Raw genomic sequence first — 24,365 nt, forward strand, 5'->3', positions numbered from 1 at the left:
GAAGAACATCTTAGCTTATGAAAGCCCAGCAGATTTTTTGATCTAATTTGTTTTTTTATCATTTATTCCATTTTGCTTACTTTCTATAGAGTTGGACAGTGCAAGCAGGTTGGTGTCTTTTCTGCTCCTGGACAATTTAACTGTACCATTCCTATGCCTAAGAACACTGAAGAAAACTACATGCTCTTTCAATTTCTTAAAAGTAAAAGAAAATAAATTAAATAAAAATAAAATAAAGTAAAATAAAATAAAATACCCACAACAAAAAGCAGCAAAACCAAATAGCCTTTATCCTCAGCCCCACACTAGTTACATTAATTCTCTATGTCTTCCTCATGACTTTTCTAAAGTGGCCAAAACTGGGGCAGTTAAATTATCTTGTGTTGTTCCTTCAAGCAGGGAAATGCTGTCCAGAGAAAAGAAGCATAAATACCATAGATGGAGTAAGTTATTGCAACATCACCATCATTTTATCTCTGTGGTATTTACCCATCTTTGTTCCTTCCCTCTTTCTTTGCATTCAAGTACAAGAGCAGAGTTTTGTATTAAAAAAAAAAATTAGATTCTGTTTTAATTTAATTAGCACAGGAATGAACCCAGAAGACAGGGAATGCTGACAGTTAAGTAGCAGATATGCCACATAGTAGATACCTCACACGTCCAACCAAATGTGCCACATAATACACCTTTTTTTAAGTAGCTAAGGCATATGTTTTTATTATTTTTGCACTACTGCAGCCAGGTTCTCAAGTTAAGAAAACAAGGAAATACTAAAATCTGTGTGGTTTGGTTGGAGAGTGTCTGCAACCCCAGACAAGGAGCAAAAGTTATGTAAAGGGCCGGGCACAAAGTTCTCCTGAGTAAAATGCACCATCTAGAGGTGGCCACCGCTTCTGCAAGTGCTCCTCAATCAAATGCAGGCAGAAGTGACTAAACCGCTCACCGAGAAGGAAAATCACCTTGACAGAACCAACAAAGTGCCTTAATCAGAATCTCTGCAGTCTTTGAAATGAATATTTCCGATGGAATTTCTAAAAAAAGGCCCTTCTGCACCAAGTCAAATAAGGTTCCTATTTTCAAAGGCCTTTCAGAAAGAAAACCAGGTCACTGCTCGTGCCTCGAATATCTGAAGGTCACAGGAGGACGCGCTTTGCTCTGGGGGCTGTGGCAGGTAGGGATGCACAGATGCCTCTGGCGACACGCTCTTTCTTTGAGGTTATAGCTCTACAAAGATTTATCCAAAGGGGTGCAAATATGATAGGATGGTGTATAGGGAACTGATCTTCCTAAAATAATAAATCCATAAACTGCAAAACTCCCAATGAAGTCAGAAAGGATCGTGTAGGTGCTGCAGGGATTGTGGGAGTGGCAAGGCATTCCCCTGGTCTGGAAGCAGATAGGAGCCTCAGTTCGAGCCCATGGAGAATCATTCCCTGCCCTGGTGACATTTCAGCCAGTTTTTGAGAGTCTCCAGGGTTTGCAGAGCCCCAGAAAGAGGATGCAGAGACCTGAAGTCCAGCTTTTCCTGGTATTGGGGATGTAGCTGGTATTCACTAAATAAGGAATTGCTGGTGTTTGCTTTATTTTCTCTGTTATAAAGCAGGGTGGCCATGAAAGCCAGAAGGTGAGGATGGGAAATACTGCGCTTCACACTCCCTCCCACCCACCACAGCGGAATATTCCTCCACTGATCTAATTGCAGGAACTATCTGTAAACAAAAACCTGTTTTGAAACTCCCATATAAATAGCAATCACAACATCTTGCACCATTTTAATGAACCCTGTTTTCTTCGCATCAATCCATCTCAGGAATGTCGGAATCAGAACATTTCCCCAGTGACAGCTTCATCCTTTAAACTCTACAGATGAGAGAGCACGTGGAACAAGCTGTGCTGAGGCAGGATTAAGAGTTACCAGGGTGACACTTTGTAGTTTGGAGGATGCTGACAAGGAGACTCACAAAGGCACAAGACCTTCACTGGAGCTGAAGCGACACAGAGACCCAATTTGCCTCAGTTGTCACTGAAGTGGCAAAGAAGATTGTAAATTCCTGCTCCCCAGGTCTTTGATAATATTACCCGTGCGTTACAGGTTAATTCCTAGGGGCAGGATGTGGCCCCTTGCACCAGGGACTTACCTTGAGAAGAGGGATGTTCCACGCCTCCACCTTGGAAGTGCTGAAGGTCTTCACTTTCCCTTCTATCAAGGTCTCCAACATGTTTCTTCCCACAGAGAAGGAGAAATAACTGTGGAAGAAAAAGCCTTTAGCAATTTTTAATTTGCCCACCATTGGTTGATTAGGTCAAGTTTCTTTCCCTTTTGCTGCAGGTGCAAATGAATTCATTAACATTTTCAGGGAGAAGGACTGCAGTGATTCACTGGGCATTTCAGGTGTTCACATATTTGCACCATTCAGGTGATTCTCGATGGTCCACTGAATGCTGGAACCCAGTAAGAAAACTTCAATATCTGTCTCAGAAATTACTTGCCTAAACTTTGCCCCTTTACACATTCCCTGCCCTAGTCCACAAATTCCTTGCTCAATTGCAGATCCAGGCCCAGGATTAGCAGACACCATACACAGTCGATGGACAAGTAGATCCCCCAGCCTGGAAAGCTGTCCCACATCTAGAGAGATTTATTTATGGTGTTTTTTCAAGAAAGTTAAAAGCAGAGATTCAGCATCTACTGTTCTCAATGATGAAATAATAAAAATTTATGCATGCAGTTGCAGCAAGAAAGCAGTCAAATTGTCAGTAAGAGATGACAAGGCACTGAGAGCTGGACATTTGGCTGGACACCCACAGTGGACCCCTGGGATTTTGTTTAGTCCGGCCGCCTGGCTCCAGCCAGTGCAGCAGTGCTGCTCTGTGTGGACATCAGTGTCACTCAGGGTTTTTAGGACAACAGTGACATCAGAAGGAAAAAAAAGCCTCGTAAACCACAGGAAGGTACCTCTTCCCAGAAGCATAGTGGTTTTCCTCATAAAAGAACAGCAGGTGTTAGAGTGTCACCAAGGGACTTGACTTTGACCACAAAGCCAAGAAAACGTAAGTGCCTTTAGTAAATCTCAGCTTCTCAGTGACCTCTGACAAAGCAAATCTGCCAAGGCTAAACTGGCTGACTTTTAGGCCAAAGCCAATGATTTATCTGTGTTGGTTAGGCTCAGTCCTGGAGGCTTTATTGAGATTAGAAGAAAACTTACTCAGCAGAGAGCAAAGTAGCAGCCAAAATTTGGCCTTTCTGAGGGCAGGGAGGTGTGGTGCTGTGGGAAGGCTTTGGGAAGGGTGAGACAGAGAAGAGAAGGGATTGCAGTGCCCAGAGCAGGTCAGTGTAGTGCATCTGTGCCCTGATCCCAGCTTTGTTGCGCTTGTGCCAAATTCCAGTCCTTCCCATGCAAGGGCTTTGGCTGGGAGTAGTCCTGAGGGGCAAACACAGAGGTGGGAGCTGTGCTGCCTTATGTGAAGCAGCAAATCTCTGCAAAACTCCCAGTGCTGCAGCACTGGGTGAAATATAAATGTGCGTGTCAGGGAGGGAGAGGGAGAGAAGAATGCCTGGGGAGATGAGAAAGGCTGAAATGAGTCACTCCTCGTCTTTTTTGTCTAATTTGGTAGATAATACAGGGTGTGATGCTTCACTGCCTCCTCGCTGAGTTCCAGGCAGTCAATGAAAAGATCCAGCTGGATCCAGCCCTTATATGGTGCAAAATGAGGCCGGGAGAAGCGGGCACAGGGACACGCAGGCTGTGGGCGCCTCAGCCCTGAGGTGAGAAGTTCTGCTGGGCAAAGGTTTATGAGTTGTGACACGAGGTCAAAATTGGAGGTGTTCCACTCAAAAATAGTGTTATGAAGTGGCATTCGACACTTTCTATAAACACAAGGCCAGCCATGGTGCGGTAACAGCAGCAGGTGATGGCAGACACGGTAAATCCAGAAATGCCTTGTGGGGAGCAAAGTGCTCGGGGCTGTGCTGGGAGCGCGGGATGAGCCCCAGCATCGCGGTCCCAGCCGGGAGTAGGACGAGGATGCCAAGGAAGGGGGATCAGGAGAGTAATGCTGGGAGCTCCCTAAGCGGGGCTTGGCTCCCCACTAAACGGAGCTTTGTTCTTCGAGCAGGATTTGGCTCCCTGAGCTTGACTTTACTTCGCAAGCCTGGCTTTGCTCCCTGAGCGAGACTCAGCTCCCCGAGCTTGGCTTCGTTCCCTGAGCCCGGCTTTGCTTCCCGAGCGCGGCTTTGTTCCCTGAGTAGGGCTTCGCTCTCTGAACGAGGCTTTGCTCCCCGAGCCCGGCTTTGCTCCCCGGGCGGGACTTGGCTCCTTAAGGCGGGCTTTGCTCCCTGAGGCGGGCTCAGATTCCCGCGCAGGAATTTGGCGGGAGCCGCCAGGGGCCCAGCAGGGGGCGCCGCAGCGCACCGGCGCGGGGCGGAGCGGGGCGGGGCCGCGTGCCCGGGGCCGGGCCGGGGCTGAGGGGCGGGGCCCGTCCCGGTGCCGCGCACATCCCGCAGCACCCGCGCAGCGCCCGCAGCTCCGGGGCTACTGTGCCCCGACCCCGCGGTCCCGGCAAGATGTGGCGGCGCTGGGAAGCGGGATGGGACGAGAAGAGGGAGCTGCAGGAGCTCAACTCCCGCCTGCGGGTCTTCGTGACCCGCGTGCGGGAGCTGGAGGAGGAGAACCGCTTTCTGGCGCGGGAACTGGCGGAGCTGCGGGAGCAGGAGTTGATCGGGCTCCGGGTGCCGGAGCAGGAGCTGGCCTGGCTGCGGATGCAGCTGGAGGAGCTGAGCCGGGCGAAGCTGGAAGCGGAGCTGGAGCGGGACGGGCTGCGGCGGGAGCTGGAGGAGCTGCGGGCGCTGGGCGCGGAGGTGCTGGGGATGCGGCGGCGCCTGGAGCCCGAGCTGGCCGGGCAGCAGGCGCTGCTGGAGCGGCTGCGGGGCGAGTGCGTGGCCCTGGAGGAGCTGCTGCTGGAGCTGCAGGCCGAGCACGGGCATATGGCGGAGCGGCAGCGGCGGGAGGCGGTGGAGATGCGGGAGCTGCGGCTGAACTTGGCAGCCTTGCCGCCCCCCTTGGCCGGGCTGAGCCTGGAGGAGCTGGAGGAGACCTACGAGATGCTGCTCAGCCAGAGCTGCCGGGAGACCCTGCTGCGCTACCAGGAGCAGATCCAGGTGCTGCAGGAGCAGGAGGCGCAGCGCAACCGTGAGAACCTGGAGCTGCTGCGAGAGGAGAGCCGGCAGTGCCGGCAGCACCTGGAGGATCTCCACCGCCAGGGCCAGGAGCTGTGCGCGCTGCGGGAGCGGCTGGAGCAGGAGCTGCTGGCCCTGCAGGACCGCCACGGCGCCGAGCTGGAGGAGTACCAGGTGGGTGGCACATGTCCCCCGGTCCCGGGACTCTCCCGCTGCCTTCCTGCCCCGCGATGCCTGTTTTGGGGCTCCCGAGACTCCTGCCACTCGCGTTTTTCCTTCAGCTGTGGTCCATCGCGCGATGTGAGCCCAGTTTCCCCATCTCTCCTCCTCCCTCTGCTCCGGGCGGTGCTAAAGCCCCTCTGACTCGTGGTCCAGGGCTTGCCCACCACCCCACTTTGCCTCCTGGCTGTGGGTTTTCCGCAGGCTGGAAGAGGAGGTGGCCCAGCAGGAGCCTTTTGCTGCCGAGCCCTTCTCTGTGTGGGGCGGGGAGTCTGGGGAGAGGTGGGTGCGAATGGTGTGAATCAGAAGGGAGACACTGACCCTGAGGACATCATCCCGGTGACAGGTGCTCCCTTCCCAACCTGCTCCTGCCCTTGGGCAAGTGCCCAAGAGCATGGAGCTGGCGCACGGGCTTGCCAGGGCTCCTGGCAGGGTTGACAGGAGCGCTTGGGACACGGAGCAGTCCCTGGGAGCAAATGAACCGAGTCCCAAGGCCGTGGGACTCAGCTCATCCCGTCCAGCCTGAGGCTTTGAGGGTGGTCTGTCCCAGTCAGAGAACTAATCTGAAATTTCTTCTTGTTTTACACACATTCCTTGAGCCTCGGGAAGAGCTTGTGGTTCCCGGCGTAGTTAAGAAAACTTTGAGTGGTTTTAATGGCAAGAAGGTGTTGGAGGTGGATGTTGGTGTTGTCAAACAGAGGGTTACAGCATCTGCAGCTGAGGATTTGTTTGCTGTCAGGATGATGTTTGGTGTAATGTGCAATCCCCCTGTCCGTGGGAAGGGATCAGCTCCTGCCGGAACAGCAGAGTATCCGCTCATCCAGCTCGGAGTGGAGAGCGCATATTAGATCATGCAGCCCGTCGATCCATTTCCTGAGAGCAACATTTCTTTTGTTCATTATTAGACCCTTTATTAACACCCTGCTGGAGCTCGGTGTGTGCCTGAACCCTGTGTGCTTTGTCCAGCTTTGTGTTCCCCAGCCCTGGTAGATTATGGAGATGTTGGCAACTGGAAGGGACTGGGACCTGTTGCTGTGTGTGTGTCTGGTTTTCGTACTCTGCTAGATTGTTTGGAAGTTGCATAGTTTGCAGATGCTGTGAACTGAGACAGATTAGGTATGTGAGAAGGAATCAGAAAGGCTCTTAACTTCTAAATTTTTTTTTTTCCATTTTTGACAGGACAATTCATTCTTCCAATCACATATATAAACATTTCCAAAGCTTTAGAAAATGTCATATGTAAATCTCTCATTAATCTATCCAACAGTCAAAACCAGGTGAAAATGTAAAGAAGAAAGAAACCTCTTCATTTTTTCTATTTTATATTTAAAGTTTTCTTTGGTTTCCAAAATACGGTGTCCTTGCTGTCTATATTTTTACGAGGGATTTATAATGAAAGTCATAATTGCTCAAACTGAAAACATCTAAATACGGATTAAAGAGAGCATTTTGTATATCTTGCTATCCATGCCCAAGTTTTTCTTCTAAAGCCAGTTCAAATGGCTTTTATTTAACTTTTTCAGCTCAGCAAGGTGTTTTTAAACCAGTTATCTCTGTATTTGGTTGTATTTTTAAAGAATTTTATTTAGAAGAGCAATCGGAGCAACCCATTGTAGATGACAGCAATCTGTTGCTGAAGTCAGATAATCAAAATCAATGGATGCCCTTGAATTGTCCTGATGCAATGCTCCAGAATGGATTCTTTTGATACCAACATCACAGACTTCTCTATTACTCTCATGAACATTTGGCATTTTTAGATTTTACAGGAAAAGTAGTTTCAAATCTTAGTAATACAAGAAGAAGAAAAAAGTGTTGAAAATGTCTGACCATTATCACCAGAGATTAAATATTACTAGATATATATTCAAAGATATCATAAGGTTTATTAATTCTGAATGGTCTTATGTTTGGGTTTGAGAAAGGCCTTTTTGCAGTTGCCAGTCTTCTGTCTGTAAGAAATAAAATGTTTTGCTTATATCCAGGAAGAAAAATTTTAGAATATGTAGGAGCAGCTGTTTCAGGTTTTGTTCTTGTGATCGAAGCTTTTTTTTTTCTCACTCATTTCTTTTACTGGTTAAAGTATGTTCAACATGGGTTTTAAACTACTCTTTAAAGAGCATCAATTCCATCCTTATTTATTGTAGAGTGTCATGTAGAAATGATATGTATGTACAGATTAAAGTCAAGTTATTATTGTTCATTGCAGCTGCAATGGTAATTAGATTTATTCACATTTTCCATATATCATCCAGTTGCCTTATATGTTCATCTTTGCCTCCTGAACTGCCCTTATCCTCAGTGAAGCTTTCAGCAATGTTAAATAGAAATAAGTATTTGGAATTGTAATGTAGCTGAACCAGGCAAGCAGTAAATCATACACTGGAAAATTTTCACTGGTCCTGAGTGCTAAAGGGATGAACTCAGTAGGTCTCTTACTTCCATAATTTTAGCTGTGTGCTATGAGAATACTGATGCAAAAACTGCTGGTGATTTGAAAACCCTGTATTGCTTGGATGTAAAACCATCCATGGCCCATCCTGCTGCTCTGAAACAAGGCAGATACTTTTCACTGATAAGAGTGGGTTTAGGATCAGTTCCTGTGTCAGTGTTGGGAGCTCCAGAGAAGGAGAAAACATCTTGTCAAGTGCACATTTAATGTTGATATGTCGTGTGCCTTTTTCTGTATACCAGTTTCGAGCCAGCCAAGTTCAGTGTGCGTTCCTCCCCTGCTGAGCCACTGCATGAGCTGTGGGATCAGTAAATAGTACCAGATGGAAAGGGCTGGGGCCTGGAATCCTCTCTTTATTCCCTCAGTAGGTACAGCTTGGACAGCCCAAGTAAATTCTTTCCCCTCTACTGTCCTTCTAAAATTTCCCAGTGCTGCCTGGAAAGGAACATATGAAGGGTGAGAGAACAGTTTCAGTTCTGTTACTTAGTCCTAGTAGGACATCACTGGGATTTGGGGGCATGTGGTTGATGTGTCTGGGAAACAGATCTTTCCAAAAGAGTCCTGTGTGAAGAAAACACAAGATTTGCCAAGTACAGGTTACCTTTTGCAAAATGGGTTTGTTGGCTTTTAATCTCCTGAACTTTGATGGATTGGTTTATGTGCTTTTTGGCATGCTTGGAGACAGGACTTGAGGCCAGTTGTCCTCTTCTTTGTGTTTGAGCATCAGTGATGGAGGGCTGGATGAGTGGCTGTCTGCCTTCCAGTCTATAGAGTGTCTGCTCCCGCTGGAATGAAGTCCTTTGGAATTACTGCACAGCTGGCTGAGTTATGTGGCCCCTTATGGTAATCATTAACTCAAACTCTTGGATTCCTGTGCTCTCCAAACCCAGTGGGTAGAATCTAGGTGGCTTTTCAAACCCAGACTAGAGAACTTGGGTGTGAGGGACTGAAGCTCCTGTGTTTTTACATAGGTCTGAACAGCCCCAGTCTTTCAGAGCTCCCCACACTGTACGGATTTTTCTGGGACTGCAGCATTATAAAAATCTTTTTAAGAAATGCATGCACATGTATAGGTTATTCTGTATTTAACTGGGGAGGCAAGAAACATCTGAATAATTTAATTTTTGTATCAGAGCTCTTAGAGGGATTGGTTTTCTTCTGCATCTTTTGTTGACTCCTGGTTCTGTTGCACCCCAGCCATTCTTTCTGGATAGACTTTTCCTTTTAAAAGCAAGGCCTTGTACTTTTCTTCCCTTCTCACCTTGGGATTTTCCTTTGTGTCTGTGCTGTTCTTGAACAGGATTGTTACTTCAGAGCTGCTAAAGGTCTGCATGGCCATAGGATGGTACCTCCACTGAGGTCTGCAAGAGGCTGTTGGGTGGCTTGTGGCGCTGTTTCAGATATGATTTGTCTTCTGCCATAAAAAGGCAATCTGAAGTACACTGAAGGCTGTAGGCAAGGATAGTCATGTCAAGGAAAACATCAGTGTAATAATTTAACAAGAGCTGCAAAGGCAAATGAAGAAAGATTAATGTGTTATATAGAGAACTGTACCCACATGTATAGGCAAATATAGGCAGCTTCCTTCCAAGAGCTTTCTTTTTAGTTTTACTTAAAAAACCCCAAAACTATTAATGTTTGACATACCAGCACTTTATATTCTTAGTTCTTACTTCTGCCTAGCACATCATGCTGGCATTAACAGCAGAGTCCCCTGCTGTATCTTCATTTTTATGCTGTTGCTCATACTGTAATACTGGAGCACTTGCTGCATGTAAGTGATATAGTTTGAATTTTTAAAAATTAGACTATCAGTACCTTGATTTTCCAGTTTGATTGCAAAGCAGTTGTTAGGATGCAATCAAAAATACACTGTTGTGAATTCCTGTTCAGTGTTGTACATGTGTATGAGATTTTGCTTTGTAAATGACGTTTCAGAGTCTCTGCATAGTGCAGGGTGATGTGAACAAAACAGAATTGAGCCTTTGTTGATACTTAATTTCTGTCTTCCCATCCCCCAGAACAAAGTGAAATCTATAGCATTTTAGTTAGCAAGGTTAGATTTAATACAAATATATATACAAATGTCAATTTACCCGTCATGTGAGAAGTAACACCAGTGATTAAAGCACTTTTTACTCTGTTCTTTTCTTCCTTATACCATTTAGTGTAAATATATACAACTTTATATATTTAGTTGTATTGTATAAGGTCATATTTAGTTATTGAGATGAAAATGAGCAATCTCTTATCAATCTTCTGAGCAGCAATTGGACAGAGCTGGGTGGACCTAAAAGCAGGTATCCAAATACTGTGGAAAGTTAAGGAAGCACTGGATGTTCATCCTTCACCTTATGGGCACTGTGAATATCTTCAGATGCTCCAATTCCAAAACTGGTTTAGACCCATCCCTCTGTGGAACTGGAAATACTGAAAAGCTTTCCAAGGCAAAGCAGTTGCTGGAATTTCTGATTTCAAGTGTGGTTTAAGCTTGTCTTAAAATGACCAAATGAGTGACATTCAAGCCGCATTTATAAAGAAGTGTATTTTCCTTGCTATGTGTGCTTAGGAATTTTGTACAGGGCCTCTGAATAGGTTTTCTGAAACATTTAACCAGCTTAGTAAGGCATAAAATGAACTTAGCATAAAACTTGCTTCAGGAACAATGTATTTTATATGGGGGGGTCGTAGAGCTGATTTCTTCGGAAGTGATAGAACATTGACGTATTTTTGTATCAGATTTTTTTTAACTACAAATTTTATGTTTCAAGGCATTCAAGTGTACAGATTTTTATGTTCTTTCAAAACTAAAAATAATTTGTTTCTGTTCAGAGAATAATTGATGCCCTGGAAGAAGAAAAGCAGTTCTTGACCATGTCAATCACAGATTACCTGAGGGACTACCAAGAACTCCTGCAGGTGAAAGCAGGCCTCATCCTTGAAATTGAAACCTACAGGTAAGATTTGTGGTCACACTCTATTGTCTAGACAGAGGATAATTTAAATCCCTTTTTATAGATATGGGATCCCCATTCATCCTCTTTCCAGCATTTAAAATACAGGCAGCGACATTGGGAGTCTCAAGGCTCTAAAGCCAGTATAATCCATAGGAATCCTATTAACTTGTTACAAATATAGTGGTATGTAAGAAACCTTATTAGTCCTTGTCAACTGGATATCAGATTGATGGGAATTTTTGGGGCAATATTTGGTTACAAGCTGAGGAGACAATATCCCTAAATTGCAATCAATAAAACTTGAGGTTATGTAGTTGCCATCAACTTACATGGCACATTTCATTGTTTAAATATGTTCATTAGTGACCACCTGCAGCATTGATGTAGGCAGTGAATTCCCCATCCTTGTTTTAGCTGTAGCATAGTGGGAACAAAGCAGAAAAGTCTGTTTGATAAGTCCTGGCTTTTTCCATCCCTGATTTGTTATAAAAACATGTTTAGATCAAGTGGGAGATAACAGCAAACAACATCTCTGCTTATGAATCTTCAGGACTGTACATCTCTCTAGCCACTAAGAAGTTGTGGGGTTGAAAAGCCAGAGTAATTCTCCTGTCTGGAGAATCATGGTGTACATGGCATAAAACTGATTTGGAACAAAAAAATCCTAAACAACCCAAAACTGATGAACTGAAGGAAGATCCTTCCTTATTGTAAAGATCATGTGTTTTTTCTACAAATAGCACAATATTTTCAACAAATTCCATTGAGATATTGATCTTCAAATACAGACGTGCAATTCTTATTAAGCAAAGGGATAATTTGCAAAAATATAATGTCAGGCTACCTCTGTATTTTTTTTGAGGAGGCTGCCTCTGTCATTACATTGTCTACATTGGGTGCATTATTCATATCCAACCTGTGTAAATAGACAGGGGTATTTCCAGTTATATATGATATATGCTTCTGTGTCCTAAAGCATTAATGCTGTGTCCTGAGTGGGAACCAGTGAGTCCAGATAAAGATAGCACCAGCTGAATTATGGGTGAGGTGTGTAGACTATCAACCCACTGATACATATGAAATTTAATTTTAGCTGCATAATTGAAAATATGAGAAATTTGAAAGAGTAACTTCTGAGTAGCTTGATAAAGAGTAGTGAGCAGAGAATGTCTGGCTTCATGAAAGAGCAGAAAGTCTCTTCAAGATGCCTTGAGAATGTCTGCAAAGAGGCACAGACCAAGGCTGGTTTCTGGATCAGATGAAATCACAGTATGGGACAAGTGTGAGTGACAGTACCCTGATGTTTGTTGGTGGAGTGGGATCCCTGTGATCTTTGGAAAGCCAGTAGTGTCTGGAGCGTTCTTGTGGAAGTGGTAGCCAGTTGTGATCCTTATCTGTGTGTGTTAATTCTGTTAACTTTGCTAAAAAACATGATTCTTCTGAATTTAATCCCAGCTCTGTTGTTGACTTTGACTGTTGTCATTAAACTTTCTCCCTCGGTTTATTCATCTGCAAAACAGGATTAGCACTGTCACAATAACAGAATTATCAGAGTTGTTTTGATGATTAGTATTCATCCAGAACTAGGAATGATAATGCCCAGATATTCAGTTGCTCAAAAACCTTGTAAACCCATGAAATTCTGGAATTTCTTCTGAGTTTTATCACTGATTATCTGAGCATTATTGGTTTGTCTAAGGATTCCCTGCCCTGGTTACTGAGAAGAGAACAATTCAGCATCACCTGGCACTGTGTTTGTCTTCCAGTTAAGAAGCTCTTTAATCTGTAGGGTTTCTTCATCTGATGGTAGTGAGTACAACTTGTATCACTGATGGCCTTGGCAAGGCAGATGTCAGTGAAAAAATGAGCATCTGCCCACTGAAGATGATGTATAGATGAAAACAGGGAATGGGCTTTGCTACAGATCAAAAAACATGCTAATGCCAGCAAACAAAATTCTTTTAAAATATCAGAAGCTGGAACGTGATTGTTCCGTGTTTTTACATTTATGCAGTTTTACCTATTCTCATTTCTCTTATTCTCCCTTTATTCAAGAAAATAGTTCCTTCTTTCTGTTGTGTCTCTTATCAGCCCTGCTGTGGGAGGGGACCCAGTCAGTCAGGTTTAGTAGGAGAATTCTGGACAGCTCATTCATGTACTTTTTCAAATCCTGTTCCTCTCCCAGGTCTTTTTACCTGTGAAAACCAGGGCATGGGAGCCCAGCTTCAGGCTGGTTTTCACAGAGGGTACTGGCATATGCCCTCGCTTATGCATACTGGAAACAAAAGGCACCTATTCACACTCAGTCCAACATCCTGAACTTTCCATGGAGAGGTTCCCACGAAGGCCCTGGCACTTCCTCTCCTCCTGGCCTTATAGGTTAAGGGTGTGGTAGCTGGTCTTAGAGCTTTCTTTGTACCTCCCACCCTGTGTTTTCTCTTTGTTTTACAACTCCTATGGTTCTGTTATAAGGTCAGTTCTTTCCATTAGTCACCATTGCTCCTGGATTGGGAAGAAGGGTCATTGTTGCAAGGAACACCCTTCCTTAAGGTCCAAGTGTATTTCCTCTTTGACTCTTCTCACCCTTCCTGCTCTGGGAGCTGAGATTCACTCAGGAACTGAAATATGTGTCTTATGTGGCTTTGTCAAGTTACACCTCCTGGGAATCTTCATTTCTAAACCCTTTTCTCACTGTTGGAAGTAAATATTTATCAAGTGTCTCACAGTTTTGTCCTTGGAACCTTGCAAAACTTAGACTATGCTTAAGTTTGATTTCCAGAAAGAAGTGGTGAATTAGTCACTCTGTAAAACTCTTGATTCTAAAAGGAGTTAGAAAACCTGTCTAGGATCAGAATTCCTCTCTGTAGCTAGCAGAAACTTCTCTTCACTTAGCAGAGACTGCCCAGAGCCTGTTCCAATAGGTTCAGGACGTTTTCTGTCCTCTCTAAAATATGTTGTTGTTGTAGGGTAGAATATTTCACTTCAATGTGTGAATGCAAGTGTTCTGTTCAGGTTACCACCCTGCATTCTGAAGTGCTGAAGGCTACACTATTTTTTTCTTTTTTATTTCTGTGGTCATTGTTAGGATCTCTGAACACACTCGCCAGGTGGACTTTCCAGTTGTGTTCTTCCATCAGCACTTCTGACCCTTTCTGTGCCTTCCTCTCACAGAATCATCACCAACATTAAGGTCCTCTGAGCTACTCACCACAGCTTTTTCAGTCAGTCTCATTATTTCCCCTTCACAACTTGTACCATCCAATAGCTCCTAGTCTTGTATTGGTTTTGTTTTGAGAACCCACTGAGTTTTCAACACCCAGGGAATTGAACATGCTGTTACCTGCTGTTCCACATTCCTTGTTCTCCCATCCTGCGATGGAAAAAGGATGTGGAATGGCCTTGACCCCCCTTCCTGGAGAGGTGGGGGGTTTTTTTGTAACTCCTTAGCAAATACCCAGGATAGAGCGGATGAATTTTTATGGCCCGCTGTCCAACTGCCCCATCTGAGATTTTGGCTTTCTATAATTGAAAGCAAAGTCATTGCTGTCCTGAATGACCATAATAACCATTTGCACTTCATCCTTTTGTTCTCTCTCCCCACCCCAAACACTTTATCTCCTCCTTCTGCTTTCATGGACTGGTTATTTCTGTTGTCATCCAGCACAGGCTGACAAGCACGTCCCTGCTACTGTTAGATACATGACATTAATAATGAGATGAGCTAACGGTGCCATTGGATTTTTTTTCTGGTAACACTTAAATTAAGTGTTAACAAAATGGGAGTATATATTGTTTGGGACCTGATTTCCAGGAAGTAGCTGACATGGTTATTTTTTTAGAAGAGTGCTGCTTGGAGGAATGTTTTTTTTTAATTATTACTGTGACTGCTTAAAAGTTCATACAGTTGAAATTAATTCTTCAGGCAGTTTAAGTTTAAAAGCAGACCTCACCACCAAGAGGTTATTATTAGGAAAGGATGCAGAGCAAGAGAGAAGCAAAATAACTTGCATAAACTCAAGCTATGGTCAAGCTGAGAAACACAACCTGAGTTTGCTGGCACAGTACATTACGTTGCACTTCCTTGTGCCAGTTCATTAAGCCAAGCTCAGTTTAACATTTTATTGGTTTTCTGATAATCTTGAGGACATACCTATTATGAAGTGTGTCCAGTAAAACACTGATTCACTGTCCAGTTTTACAGAGGTTTCAGGAAGCTTTGCCTTTCACTTTCAGTAGTAATATTTCAGGTCCAACTTTTCTGTGGGCTGCTGCCATTTGCCATATACAGTTACCTCCTGGAACTTATTTTTAGTGACCTCATACGTTGCTGCAGCAACTGAACAACTGTTGTTTTAACAGCAGCCAGAAATCCTTAGTCAAACTCCCCACATTCCTGCTTTCGTTCATCATGGTTAACACTTTCACTGCCAGCTCCTGGATGTGTTTTTGCAGCGTCACCACCAGCTTCTCTGCCATGTCTGTCAGAGCAATTTGTTTGCCACTCACTGGCTTCATCAGATCAGATGTTTGGTCTTGGGAACATCATATGTGTTGAAGGAATCTAATTCCTATAAAGCTTCTCTTAACATGGAGAAAGACAAATTCCTTTTACTGTGGTTTTTTTTGACTCACAAAAGAGAAGGAAAGATGCCCATCTGAGCCTGTTTTACTTAGTTCTAAGCCGGCTTTTCTTCTGGATCTAGAAAAATCCATGATGGCAAAGGAAACCTTGCTAATGATACTTTGCTAACGCCAAAGTGATCGGTCCTGGGAAGTGTGAAATGTACAGGTGATGCTTAAAACATCTGCTTTGTTAATTTTGACATAAAAGTCCAGCAGAAGTGTTTATACCCCAATCCTAAATGTCTTTCATCTCCTCCCCCAGGGAGTCAGAAGCCTTGGCTATCACAATCCTCCAGCCTTACTCTTGACAGCTTTGATGTTGCAGCTGTGTCTTATCAGTGCAAAACATCTGGCATTCCCAAACCCAGAAATGTTGAGATGGGTAACAGGCTGGTAGAAGTGAACATAAACCCACCCAAGTTGCTGTGCTGACTGTAACATTCCCTTGCACGGAGAAAGAACCTGACGTAGCATTTCCAGGCTGCTGGAATAGCACTTCCTGGAAGTTTGGGAGCTATTGGAATGTCACTCCCAAAAAGGAGGGCTGAGGAGCAGGGACAGACAGAGATGTCAGTAAAAGAAACCCAGCAGTTTCTGTCACAGAGAATTTTCCTAGTCCTTTTCTATGAAATGTGTTGTGCTGATTTCCAATGGAATAGGAACTAAGAATAGTTAATTTAACACTGTAAAGTTTCCTCCCAGCACTGTATTTGACAGTAGAAGTCATACTTTCCTTCCTTTTTAATTTGAAAAGGATAGAACTTGCAAATCCTGCTGTAACAGTTCCTTCATATCACACTGCAGCACCACCTTTACTACTCTGTTAGAAACAGAAAGGGCTGGAAATATTTTTTTTCATTTTTGCCTTTTCTTTATAAAACATCTTGCCCAGAGAAGCTGTGGCTGCCCCATCCCTGGAAGTGTTCCAGGCCAGATTGGACGGGGCTTGAAGCAATCTGGTCTAGTGGAATGTGTTTACTGCAGGATCATTGTTTCAATTTCTAAGACTTATAAATGTAAAATATTATGCTTGTCCTTCCCAGTAGTTTAATGAAATGTCCTTTGTGTTTTGCAGAGCTTTGTTAGAAGGGGAGAGCAAGCCGTGGATTATATGGAGAGAAGAGCATGCAGGAAAATTGCCTCAAGGTAAAATACAAATATTAAAAAAAAATTTTGAATTAAATTAAATATAACTGGAAATTATTATTATGTTATAGTGTTCCTGAAGTATGTTTTTATGGGTGTATTGCAAAGTGCATATTTAATCAGTTTTGAGTGTTAATATTTTAAATCAACATATTGCTCTTCTGTATGAGATACCTTATAAAATCATGCCTTGAGTGGAGAACATAGGGAGTGATGTTCCATAGCTCCAAAGAACTTTTGTATGCCTGTAGGTCTTAAGAGAGTTTTGAAGTATGAAGCAAGAAGTGTTTTACAGAACATGTAGTTAAAACCATGGAGTTCATCATCCTGAGGCATTGTGAGTGTTAAAAAGTTCATGTGGGTTTAAAGAGATATTTTAGCAGAGTAATGAAAGACAAATCAAAGACTTACTAAACATAAAGATACCATTTCTATCTTAGGAGCTGCAAATCTCTGGAGGCTGTGAGAGTATACGAGGGAAGTATCACTATTTACTTGCCCTGTTCTAATACTCTTCCCTGTGTATCTACTCTTGGTCCCTGCAAACAGGATTTTAGATAGGATGGACCTTCACTGTGACTGCTGTGGCCATTGTTATTAGTAACAGAATTAATCTGGATAATACGAGTTTAACAACGTGGGGTCATTACTGTAGTCCCAGAAGACATTGGAAGGCTGTGTCTGTAGCAGGAAATTCAACAGGCTCAGGCCTAGGCTGAAATGCGCACACAGATCTGCCTACGCTCTTAAATTGTGAGCACTGTGCCTGGGTCTGGACAGCACAGTTTGGATCTGGATTAGCCAGTACTTCTGCAGACCATGCTCAGGTGTATTCACAGAATAGGGAAGGAATTACAGGAGTAATTACAGAAATAATACAGGAAACACTACCAAAAGCCAGGGGAGATGTGGTCGCTTTTCAGGAGCAGGAGATGTGAGTGGTCCAGTACTGGCTGGTCTTCCTGTCAGACATTCCTGGTACATTGTATTAATTTCTATAAGTAGAGCCTAAGAGGTTCTTTATTTCTGTCCCTTGTTGTGCTTTGTTGTGTGGCTGTTAAGGGTTGTATTTGTGTTTGCAGTTTCTAGTATGTGGTGGCAGGTGTGCCATTAAATATCAATAGGAACTGAGAAACTTCAGGCCACTTAGGCTAATAAAGCAAAAAACCCAGCCCACAATATTAGCATACATTATTTAATAAGAAGTTGTAAATGAACGTCAGTATAAATATGAGAAGTGTCATTCCTAAATAAATGCCACAATACACCCAGTAGTGCACAACAGGTAAAATTTGCAAGATACTGCAACTTAGCAAAAAGCTTTGCTTTCAGTTTTAATCTAATTCATGCATAGGCTTAATTAACAGGCAAAACCTACAGGAATGCCTTTACAAAGCTCCACTGAAAACGAAGACATTATTTCTTTCAGAAAACGTAGTACAAATTTTCTTAGTTCATGCTCTCTATTTAATACTATTTTAGATACAAACCATTATTTTAATGCTTGGTCTCCTGTGTTCTTTTTGCAGATATTATAAACACTTCCTATAACTACACTGATATTTACTCTACTTATCAAGAAAGAAATAGAAATAAAGCTACACCAGCTGCCACGATCACTGATACAAGGCACAGAATGCCAGTGACAAATATGAGCAGTTCTGCACGTTACTCAGCTCACTCCACACAGACTGGATCACACACAACAACGGGTGGAAGAACTTTTGGAAGGGATCTACTTGGTTCAATGTATCGCCCTTCAACAACTGTCACAAAGGATGAAAGAATTGTAACAGACCACAAAGAACTAAGAACATTTACTCCAGACTACAGTAGCTGGAGAAGCACTGAAATGCAGCAAAAGAAGATTCCAGAAAGAAAGAAAACAGAAATTACAACTTCATCCACAGTATCTTTTTCAAAAGAATCAGCACATGCTGAAAGATCAGACAAGGACCACAAGCCAGATGCTGAAAATACAAGAATGAAACCAGGCTTCACTAGATTTCCAGTTTATGAGCTAATTACCAATGCAAAACCATCTAAATATGAAGAAACTATAATTGAAACTCGGACCACACTAAAAGACAAAAGAGGAGGAAGCAGACCAACTGAAGAGAAGACATCTCTGCTGAACGAAAAAGATAAGCTGGAGAAACAAACAAAGGATGAGAAAACAAAAACAGATGAGAAATCTTTTGTAGAAGAACGTGTTGATTTTGGGAGGAAGACTGAGCAGAAAAAATACATCCGTGAGGGAGTTAGCCAGAAGATAACAGCAAGTGATATTTCTACTGCAAGAACTTTGAAAAGTGAATCAACCAAAAAAGATGCAACTGTGACCTCAGAATCAAGAAGCCAAGAAGTCATTGAGGTACCAATCAGTATTGAAAGGCCTGCTCCTGACAAAGGACCCCAGAGAAATAAAGAAATACGAGTACAAGGAGTTAAAACTTCCATAGGAAGAGAAACAGATGACCATGTAACTCAGTCTGCTGAAACTCGCCAATTGAGGATTTCAGAAGCAGAGTCCAGTCTGGAGGGTGAAGAGCAAATTAGGGATGGAAGCCATAAAATGGGAACTCTGCCAACTGAAAGCATAGCAGAGAATATTGTTACTGACATTCTTAAAACTTTCACGCAGTCTTCTAGTTCACAGATGTCAACAGACACCAAAGTGACCTATTTTAATAAGAAAGAACAAGAAGACGAAGGGAAAATAAAGACTGAGTTCACAGTGCAGTCCCAAGTTCAAGAAGACATAGATATTTCTGATAAAGGTGACTTAGGACATCTATCAAACCAGGATGTTAGAAAAGTGATTCGAGAGGGCGTGGAGGGAACTCCTTCCAAAGAGGAGATAGAGGATATTGTACATCATGGCCTGAAAGGAAGCGAGAGCAGAAAGAATGTGTCTGTGAATGTGGAGATTGTAGAGGAGCCACTGGATTACACCACTGATGAAAGGACTGATTTTTCAACACCTTTTCAAGTAGAAGAAGTGGAGGATTCATTCCCTGAGAGAGAGAGGCGTTACGGTGAAGAGGAACAAAACATCACCTTCACGTATGAAGATGTCAAAAAGAAGAAACCACGCCATGAGAGCTTCACTCGTGTGGAAGAAGTAACCGAGGAAGATGACTCACCTATTGAACAGAAATATTTTGTATCTGTTCCCGATGATCATCCTATTATTAATGAAAAAGATGATGACTCAGTATATGGGCAAATTCATATTGAAGAAGAATCAACTATTAAGTATTCTTGGCAAGATGAATTTTTGCAAGGCACACAAAGTAAGAGAGAGGAAGGTGTGAGCTCTCCAGAAGAAACCTATAAAGTGGTAGGGGAGGAAGCAAGTGCCCATATTTTAAAAGAGCATCCTGAAGGTGAAAGATCTCATGTTGAATCCATTATTATTGAAAAAGAAATTAAAATTCCCCATGAATTTCAGGCTTCGATAAAAGGGCTTTTATCCAAGGAAACGAAGGACCCTAAACATCAATTGAAGGAAGCTTTGGAGCAGCTGGAGGGCAGTCTCCCAGAAAGTGTGAAAGAGGAGCTCTCTGCATTAACAAAAGACAACAAAGTTGACGCTAGTAACTTGGCATTTGATATCAAAAAAGTTGATCAGAAGGAGGAGGGGGGCTTGGTGACAATAGTTGCTGAAGTCAATCTGTCCCAGACCCTTAATACTGATGAATTTGATGTAGATCAGCTTGGTGAAGTAATCACAAGCGAGAAAGAGAAGGCAACAATACAGTCCCTGAAGAAAGAGAGCTTGGATAGGAGCAATATAGAAGTAGATGTTTCTTCCCACAGTGATAAATACACTCCTTTGGCTGACCAAGAGATCTACAGCTCATCCACGATGAGGCGGAGTGGTAGCACTGGCTATCACACCACTGAAAGAGTTGTTTATGACAGTTCGGTTTCAGAAACTGCAGATTATGGAGAAGCCTCTTACTCATCACAATCTGCTGATGAGACCAAGTCCCAGAGGCATGTCAGGGTTGGCCCAGTAGAAGTCCAGAGGTTTGAGCAGGTCCTGTATGAAGGGCCTGGTTCTGAACCAGTGGAGCTCAGTGCTACAGAAGATCTTGTTCAGAAAGAGGGACTGTCAGAATTCAGCCAATCTGTGAAGCATTTTAAACTGGGCCCCAAGGAAATCCAAACCACAGAACAAGTCATTTATACAGGCCCCATTACTACAGTTGTAGAAGAGATTGATTCTGGAAATATTTCTCAGAAGGTTTCAACAGACTTCAGTAGGGCCACGAGACGTGTCACAGTAGGATCAAGGCAAGTGACTGAAGAAGTCTCTTTTGAGGGGTCAGGTTTGGACTCTCTGGCACTCAATAGCTCAGATGGCCTTTCCCAGGCTGAAGGGGCTGTGGATGTCAGCAGATCAATGAGGCACTTCAGGCTGGGCCCAAAGGAGGTTCATACTGAGCATGTTATCTTTGAAGGACCCATCTCCGGTAAAGTGGAGGTCAGCAGCACGAGAGACGTCTCACAGACAGAAAGTTCAGTCAGACAAATCCAGCTGGGTCCCCAGGGCTTTATGACAGCTGAAGAGATCATCTACCAGGGGCCTGTCTCTGAGCACACAGAAATCACTGAACTGGAAGACCAGACACTTTCAGGAGGCTCAAGAGCTTTCAGGCACGTTAAAATAAGTCCTGCAGGAACTCAAGCTGAGGAAATAATCTTCACAGGACCCATTGCTGGAGTGGTGGAAGATCTTTCACAAACAGCAGAGTCATCTGAGAGCAGCAGGTCTGTGAAGCATATTAAAGTAGGCTCCAGGGAAACAGCTTACACTTTCCAAATGGATGTTTCCAATCTGGGTGGAATATCTGCAGTGAAGAGTGGAGAACAGCAAGTGGCAATGATGGTGTCCAACAAGCAAGACCCTTCCACTGGTCAGCCACAGGTAACTGTTGAAAGCGACCAGCTTGCAGAGAATGAAAATACAAGAAGTGGCTATGTTCTCTCCAGTTTTTCCCAAGATCAGGGTGAAAAGGTGGTGGAACAGTCATTTTTTGATAAAACTGTGCAGTTGCAAAGAACGGTCAACCAAAGTTCAGATACTTCTGAAGGGAAGAAAGTCGCTTTTGTCTACCTGGACCATGAGGAGGAAGATGATGAGGATAATGATAATGATGGACAGTGGTTCTGAAAGGACTCTCTGATGAAGCCTACATAGCAATTTGTTTATACGTATTTTTTATTATCCTTTTTTTTTAAGAGAAAAAAGGGATGGGGAAACACTCAAACTATTTAGATTATTAATGGTGGACTGAGAAGTATTGAATTTAAGCCTCTATTCAGCACATTTTATTTTATTGGAAATTTTATTTTTGGGAGAGATCATGCTATTAATATTTTTTCCTCAGAGTTCTGTGTCTCATATTTTCAGATTTTTCCACCCATAGAAGCAGGTATTTGCTACTGGGCAATTAAAAGGATTCTATTTTTTTTTTGTTTGTTTTATAGCACATCAACTATTAAATGTGTGCTTGAATAGGACTTTTCAAACTATTTTTTTTCTTAATACTGTATTGTACTTGGTTACTACAATATTACTATGCAATTCTATTTAAATCTCAAGCTACTAACCACAAATTTAACAGAATATGAGAATAATGAGTGGTAGTAGCTGATTTTCAGTTCCATTTCTGTGTACTCATTTGCAATACCTAATGAATACATTATAAGAGACAGTTATTAAAGCTATAAAATTAATTATGATCCTGTAGGATCAAAGTAATCATAGCAAGAATTGACAAAAGTGATATTATTTGTATAGCTTGAATGCAGTGCAAAAAAGAAAGAGGTAATACTGAGGGAGGAATTTCTCACAGTATTCCAGGTGAGAAATAGTGAATTTTATGGTTAGACAGTAGTATATTTAATATCTCTAAAAAGAAAACAAATTTTAAAAGTAGACTGGATAGTGTTCCCACTGAGGTAAGGAGAGCTCCTTACAGATTCAGTGGCTGTGCACATTAGTAACCTCAACTTGTTTTGCAGTTTATGGGTTACCTGATACTAGGTATTGCTAAAGGTAAGTGTGAAGTGTCAAACATGATTACATAGTGCCTAATTTCCTAACATAGTGAAATTAGCTGATACGTGTCCTGGTAGAAGGAAACTTTTACAAATGACTTTGCTGACACTTAATGATCATTGTGTGTCAGCTCATTCCCAGATAATCCTTTGTTTACAAACAAGGTGTCCTTTTCAGTCACTCCCCCTGCAAACCCAACCTGAGATTTGAATTTTTTTTTCTTCCTTTTTTTTTCCTCTGAATGTAACACATGCCTCAGGCAAAAATTGCCTTGTACTTAAATCGTTTGCAAATAAGCTAATTTCAATTGGATTGCACATTGGTTGAATGAAAGACAGAATTTCACTTTATAATTCAGTGACTTTGTAAGTTCAGCTTGGAAGCCAGCACAGCACCACTGGCTGGACTGACCCAGGCAGTGCTGGCAGGAGCAAAAATAGCAGCCAAAATATTGTCACTGGGGTAAGAAATACCATACTGGACACGTATGGAAGTAACAAACAGAGGTGAGAAGCTGCTGTTTCTGCACACACACACACACACACACACACAAACACACACACACTCGCTCACTGTGTCCCACCTCTGCAGAGCAGGCACACACCTGGCTCCGGGTGGCTGAGCAGCACCAGCCTGGCAGGTGCTGACTCCCAGATTTTTTCCTGTGGTTATGTAAGTCTAGTTTTGTGTGTGCTGATCCATATTAGAATCCAGTTAGACTATCTTAGTCTGGCATGACTAGTCACTTTTCAGATTCCTTACTATTAACAGAAGTAGATTTCTCAAAGCTGACTGCTGCTTTATACTATGAATGTAAATGCAAAGCTGAGAAGAAGCTCCGTGCTGACTGACATATCCTGCTCTTTCAGATATGGGACAGTTTAATCCTTGTGTGCCTTAGTTACTAAGTTTGAAACTATACAAAGCTATTAATGTTCCAGAGATTAACTCATGAGGTTTGTCTGCACCGCAGAATTTTCTGAATGTTTTCCTCATTTAGTCTGGAATCATTTTTTGAAATTGGAAGTTCTGCCAACTGCTGGAAAATGAATAGGAAACTGAGTTGTGTAGAAGCACTAAAGGCATGTGATCTAAGCTTATTTATACTGTTCACTGTGTAATAGATAACATTTTTTTCAGAATCATACCTATATGCTCCAAAAAGATCTTGAGCTTCCACTTATAAATAGGATGTTAATTGTTGTAATACTTCTTATCCTATACTTTTGTTTCCTTAGTTGACTGTATGATTTTAAGGTGGCAACATCTCTGTGTTTAATAATCATGTATAAGCCAGAATTTTCCAGCTAGATGCCTTACTGTCAGTAATCAGATTCTGTACTTCAAGTATCAAATAACTGCATGAAGGAAGAAGTCAGGTCTTTAGTAAGCAACAGAGGCAAAAAATGAGTGTAAGTTTTCTTGAAATTTTATTCAAGACTTACCATTCTCTGTAAAACAGATACAAGAATATTTGCAGAAAATGTATTTAACAACCTAGAAAAAGCTACTTACAATGTCAAGCCCGTTTATTGATGCCTTGTGGAATCTTTGACAGAGGTGCTCCTTAGGAACAGTGATGCCAAAACTGTTCCATTTATCCTCACCTGCTCAGATGATTATAATGTTAGATGAGGGAATAAACCAGTGAGGAGCAAATAATTCATAAAATGCAGGTGCCCTTAGCACCAAAGGATTAAAAAAAAAAAAAGAAAATCA

At 42.7% G+C, this 24,365-nt stretch overlaps 1 protein-coding gene across 1 annotated transcript; it reads left to right on the top strand.

Moving 5' to 3' along the window:
* Positions 1-4,487: 4,487 nt before the first annotated feature.
* SYNM (synemin) lies at positions 4,488-24,362 on the top strand. The gene is made up of 4 exons (XM_082290893.1): positions 4,488-5,350; positions 10,680-10,804; positions 16,503-16,573; positions 18,103-24,362. Exons 1-4 carry the CDS (start codon positions 4,565-4,567, stop codon positions 21,753-21,755), a joined length of 4,635 nt encoding a protein of 1,544 aa, XP_082147019.1. The 5' UTR covers positions 4,488-4,564; the 3' UTR covers positions 21,756-24,362.
* Positions 24,363-24,365: the final 3 nt, after the last annotated feature.

The sequence above is a fragment of the Coloeus monedula genome, assembly GCF_965178545.1.
Source record: "Coloeus monedula genome assembly, chromosome: 14".
Classification (NCBI taxonomy): domain Eukaryota; kingdom Metazoa; phylum Chordata; class Aves; order Passeriformes; family Corvidae; genus Coloeus; species Coloeus monedula.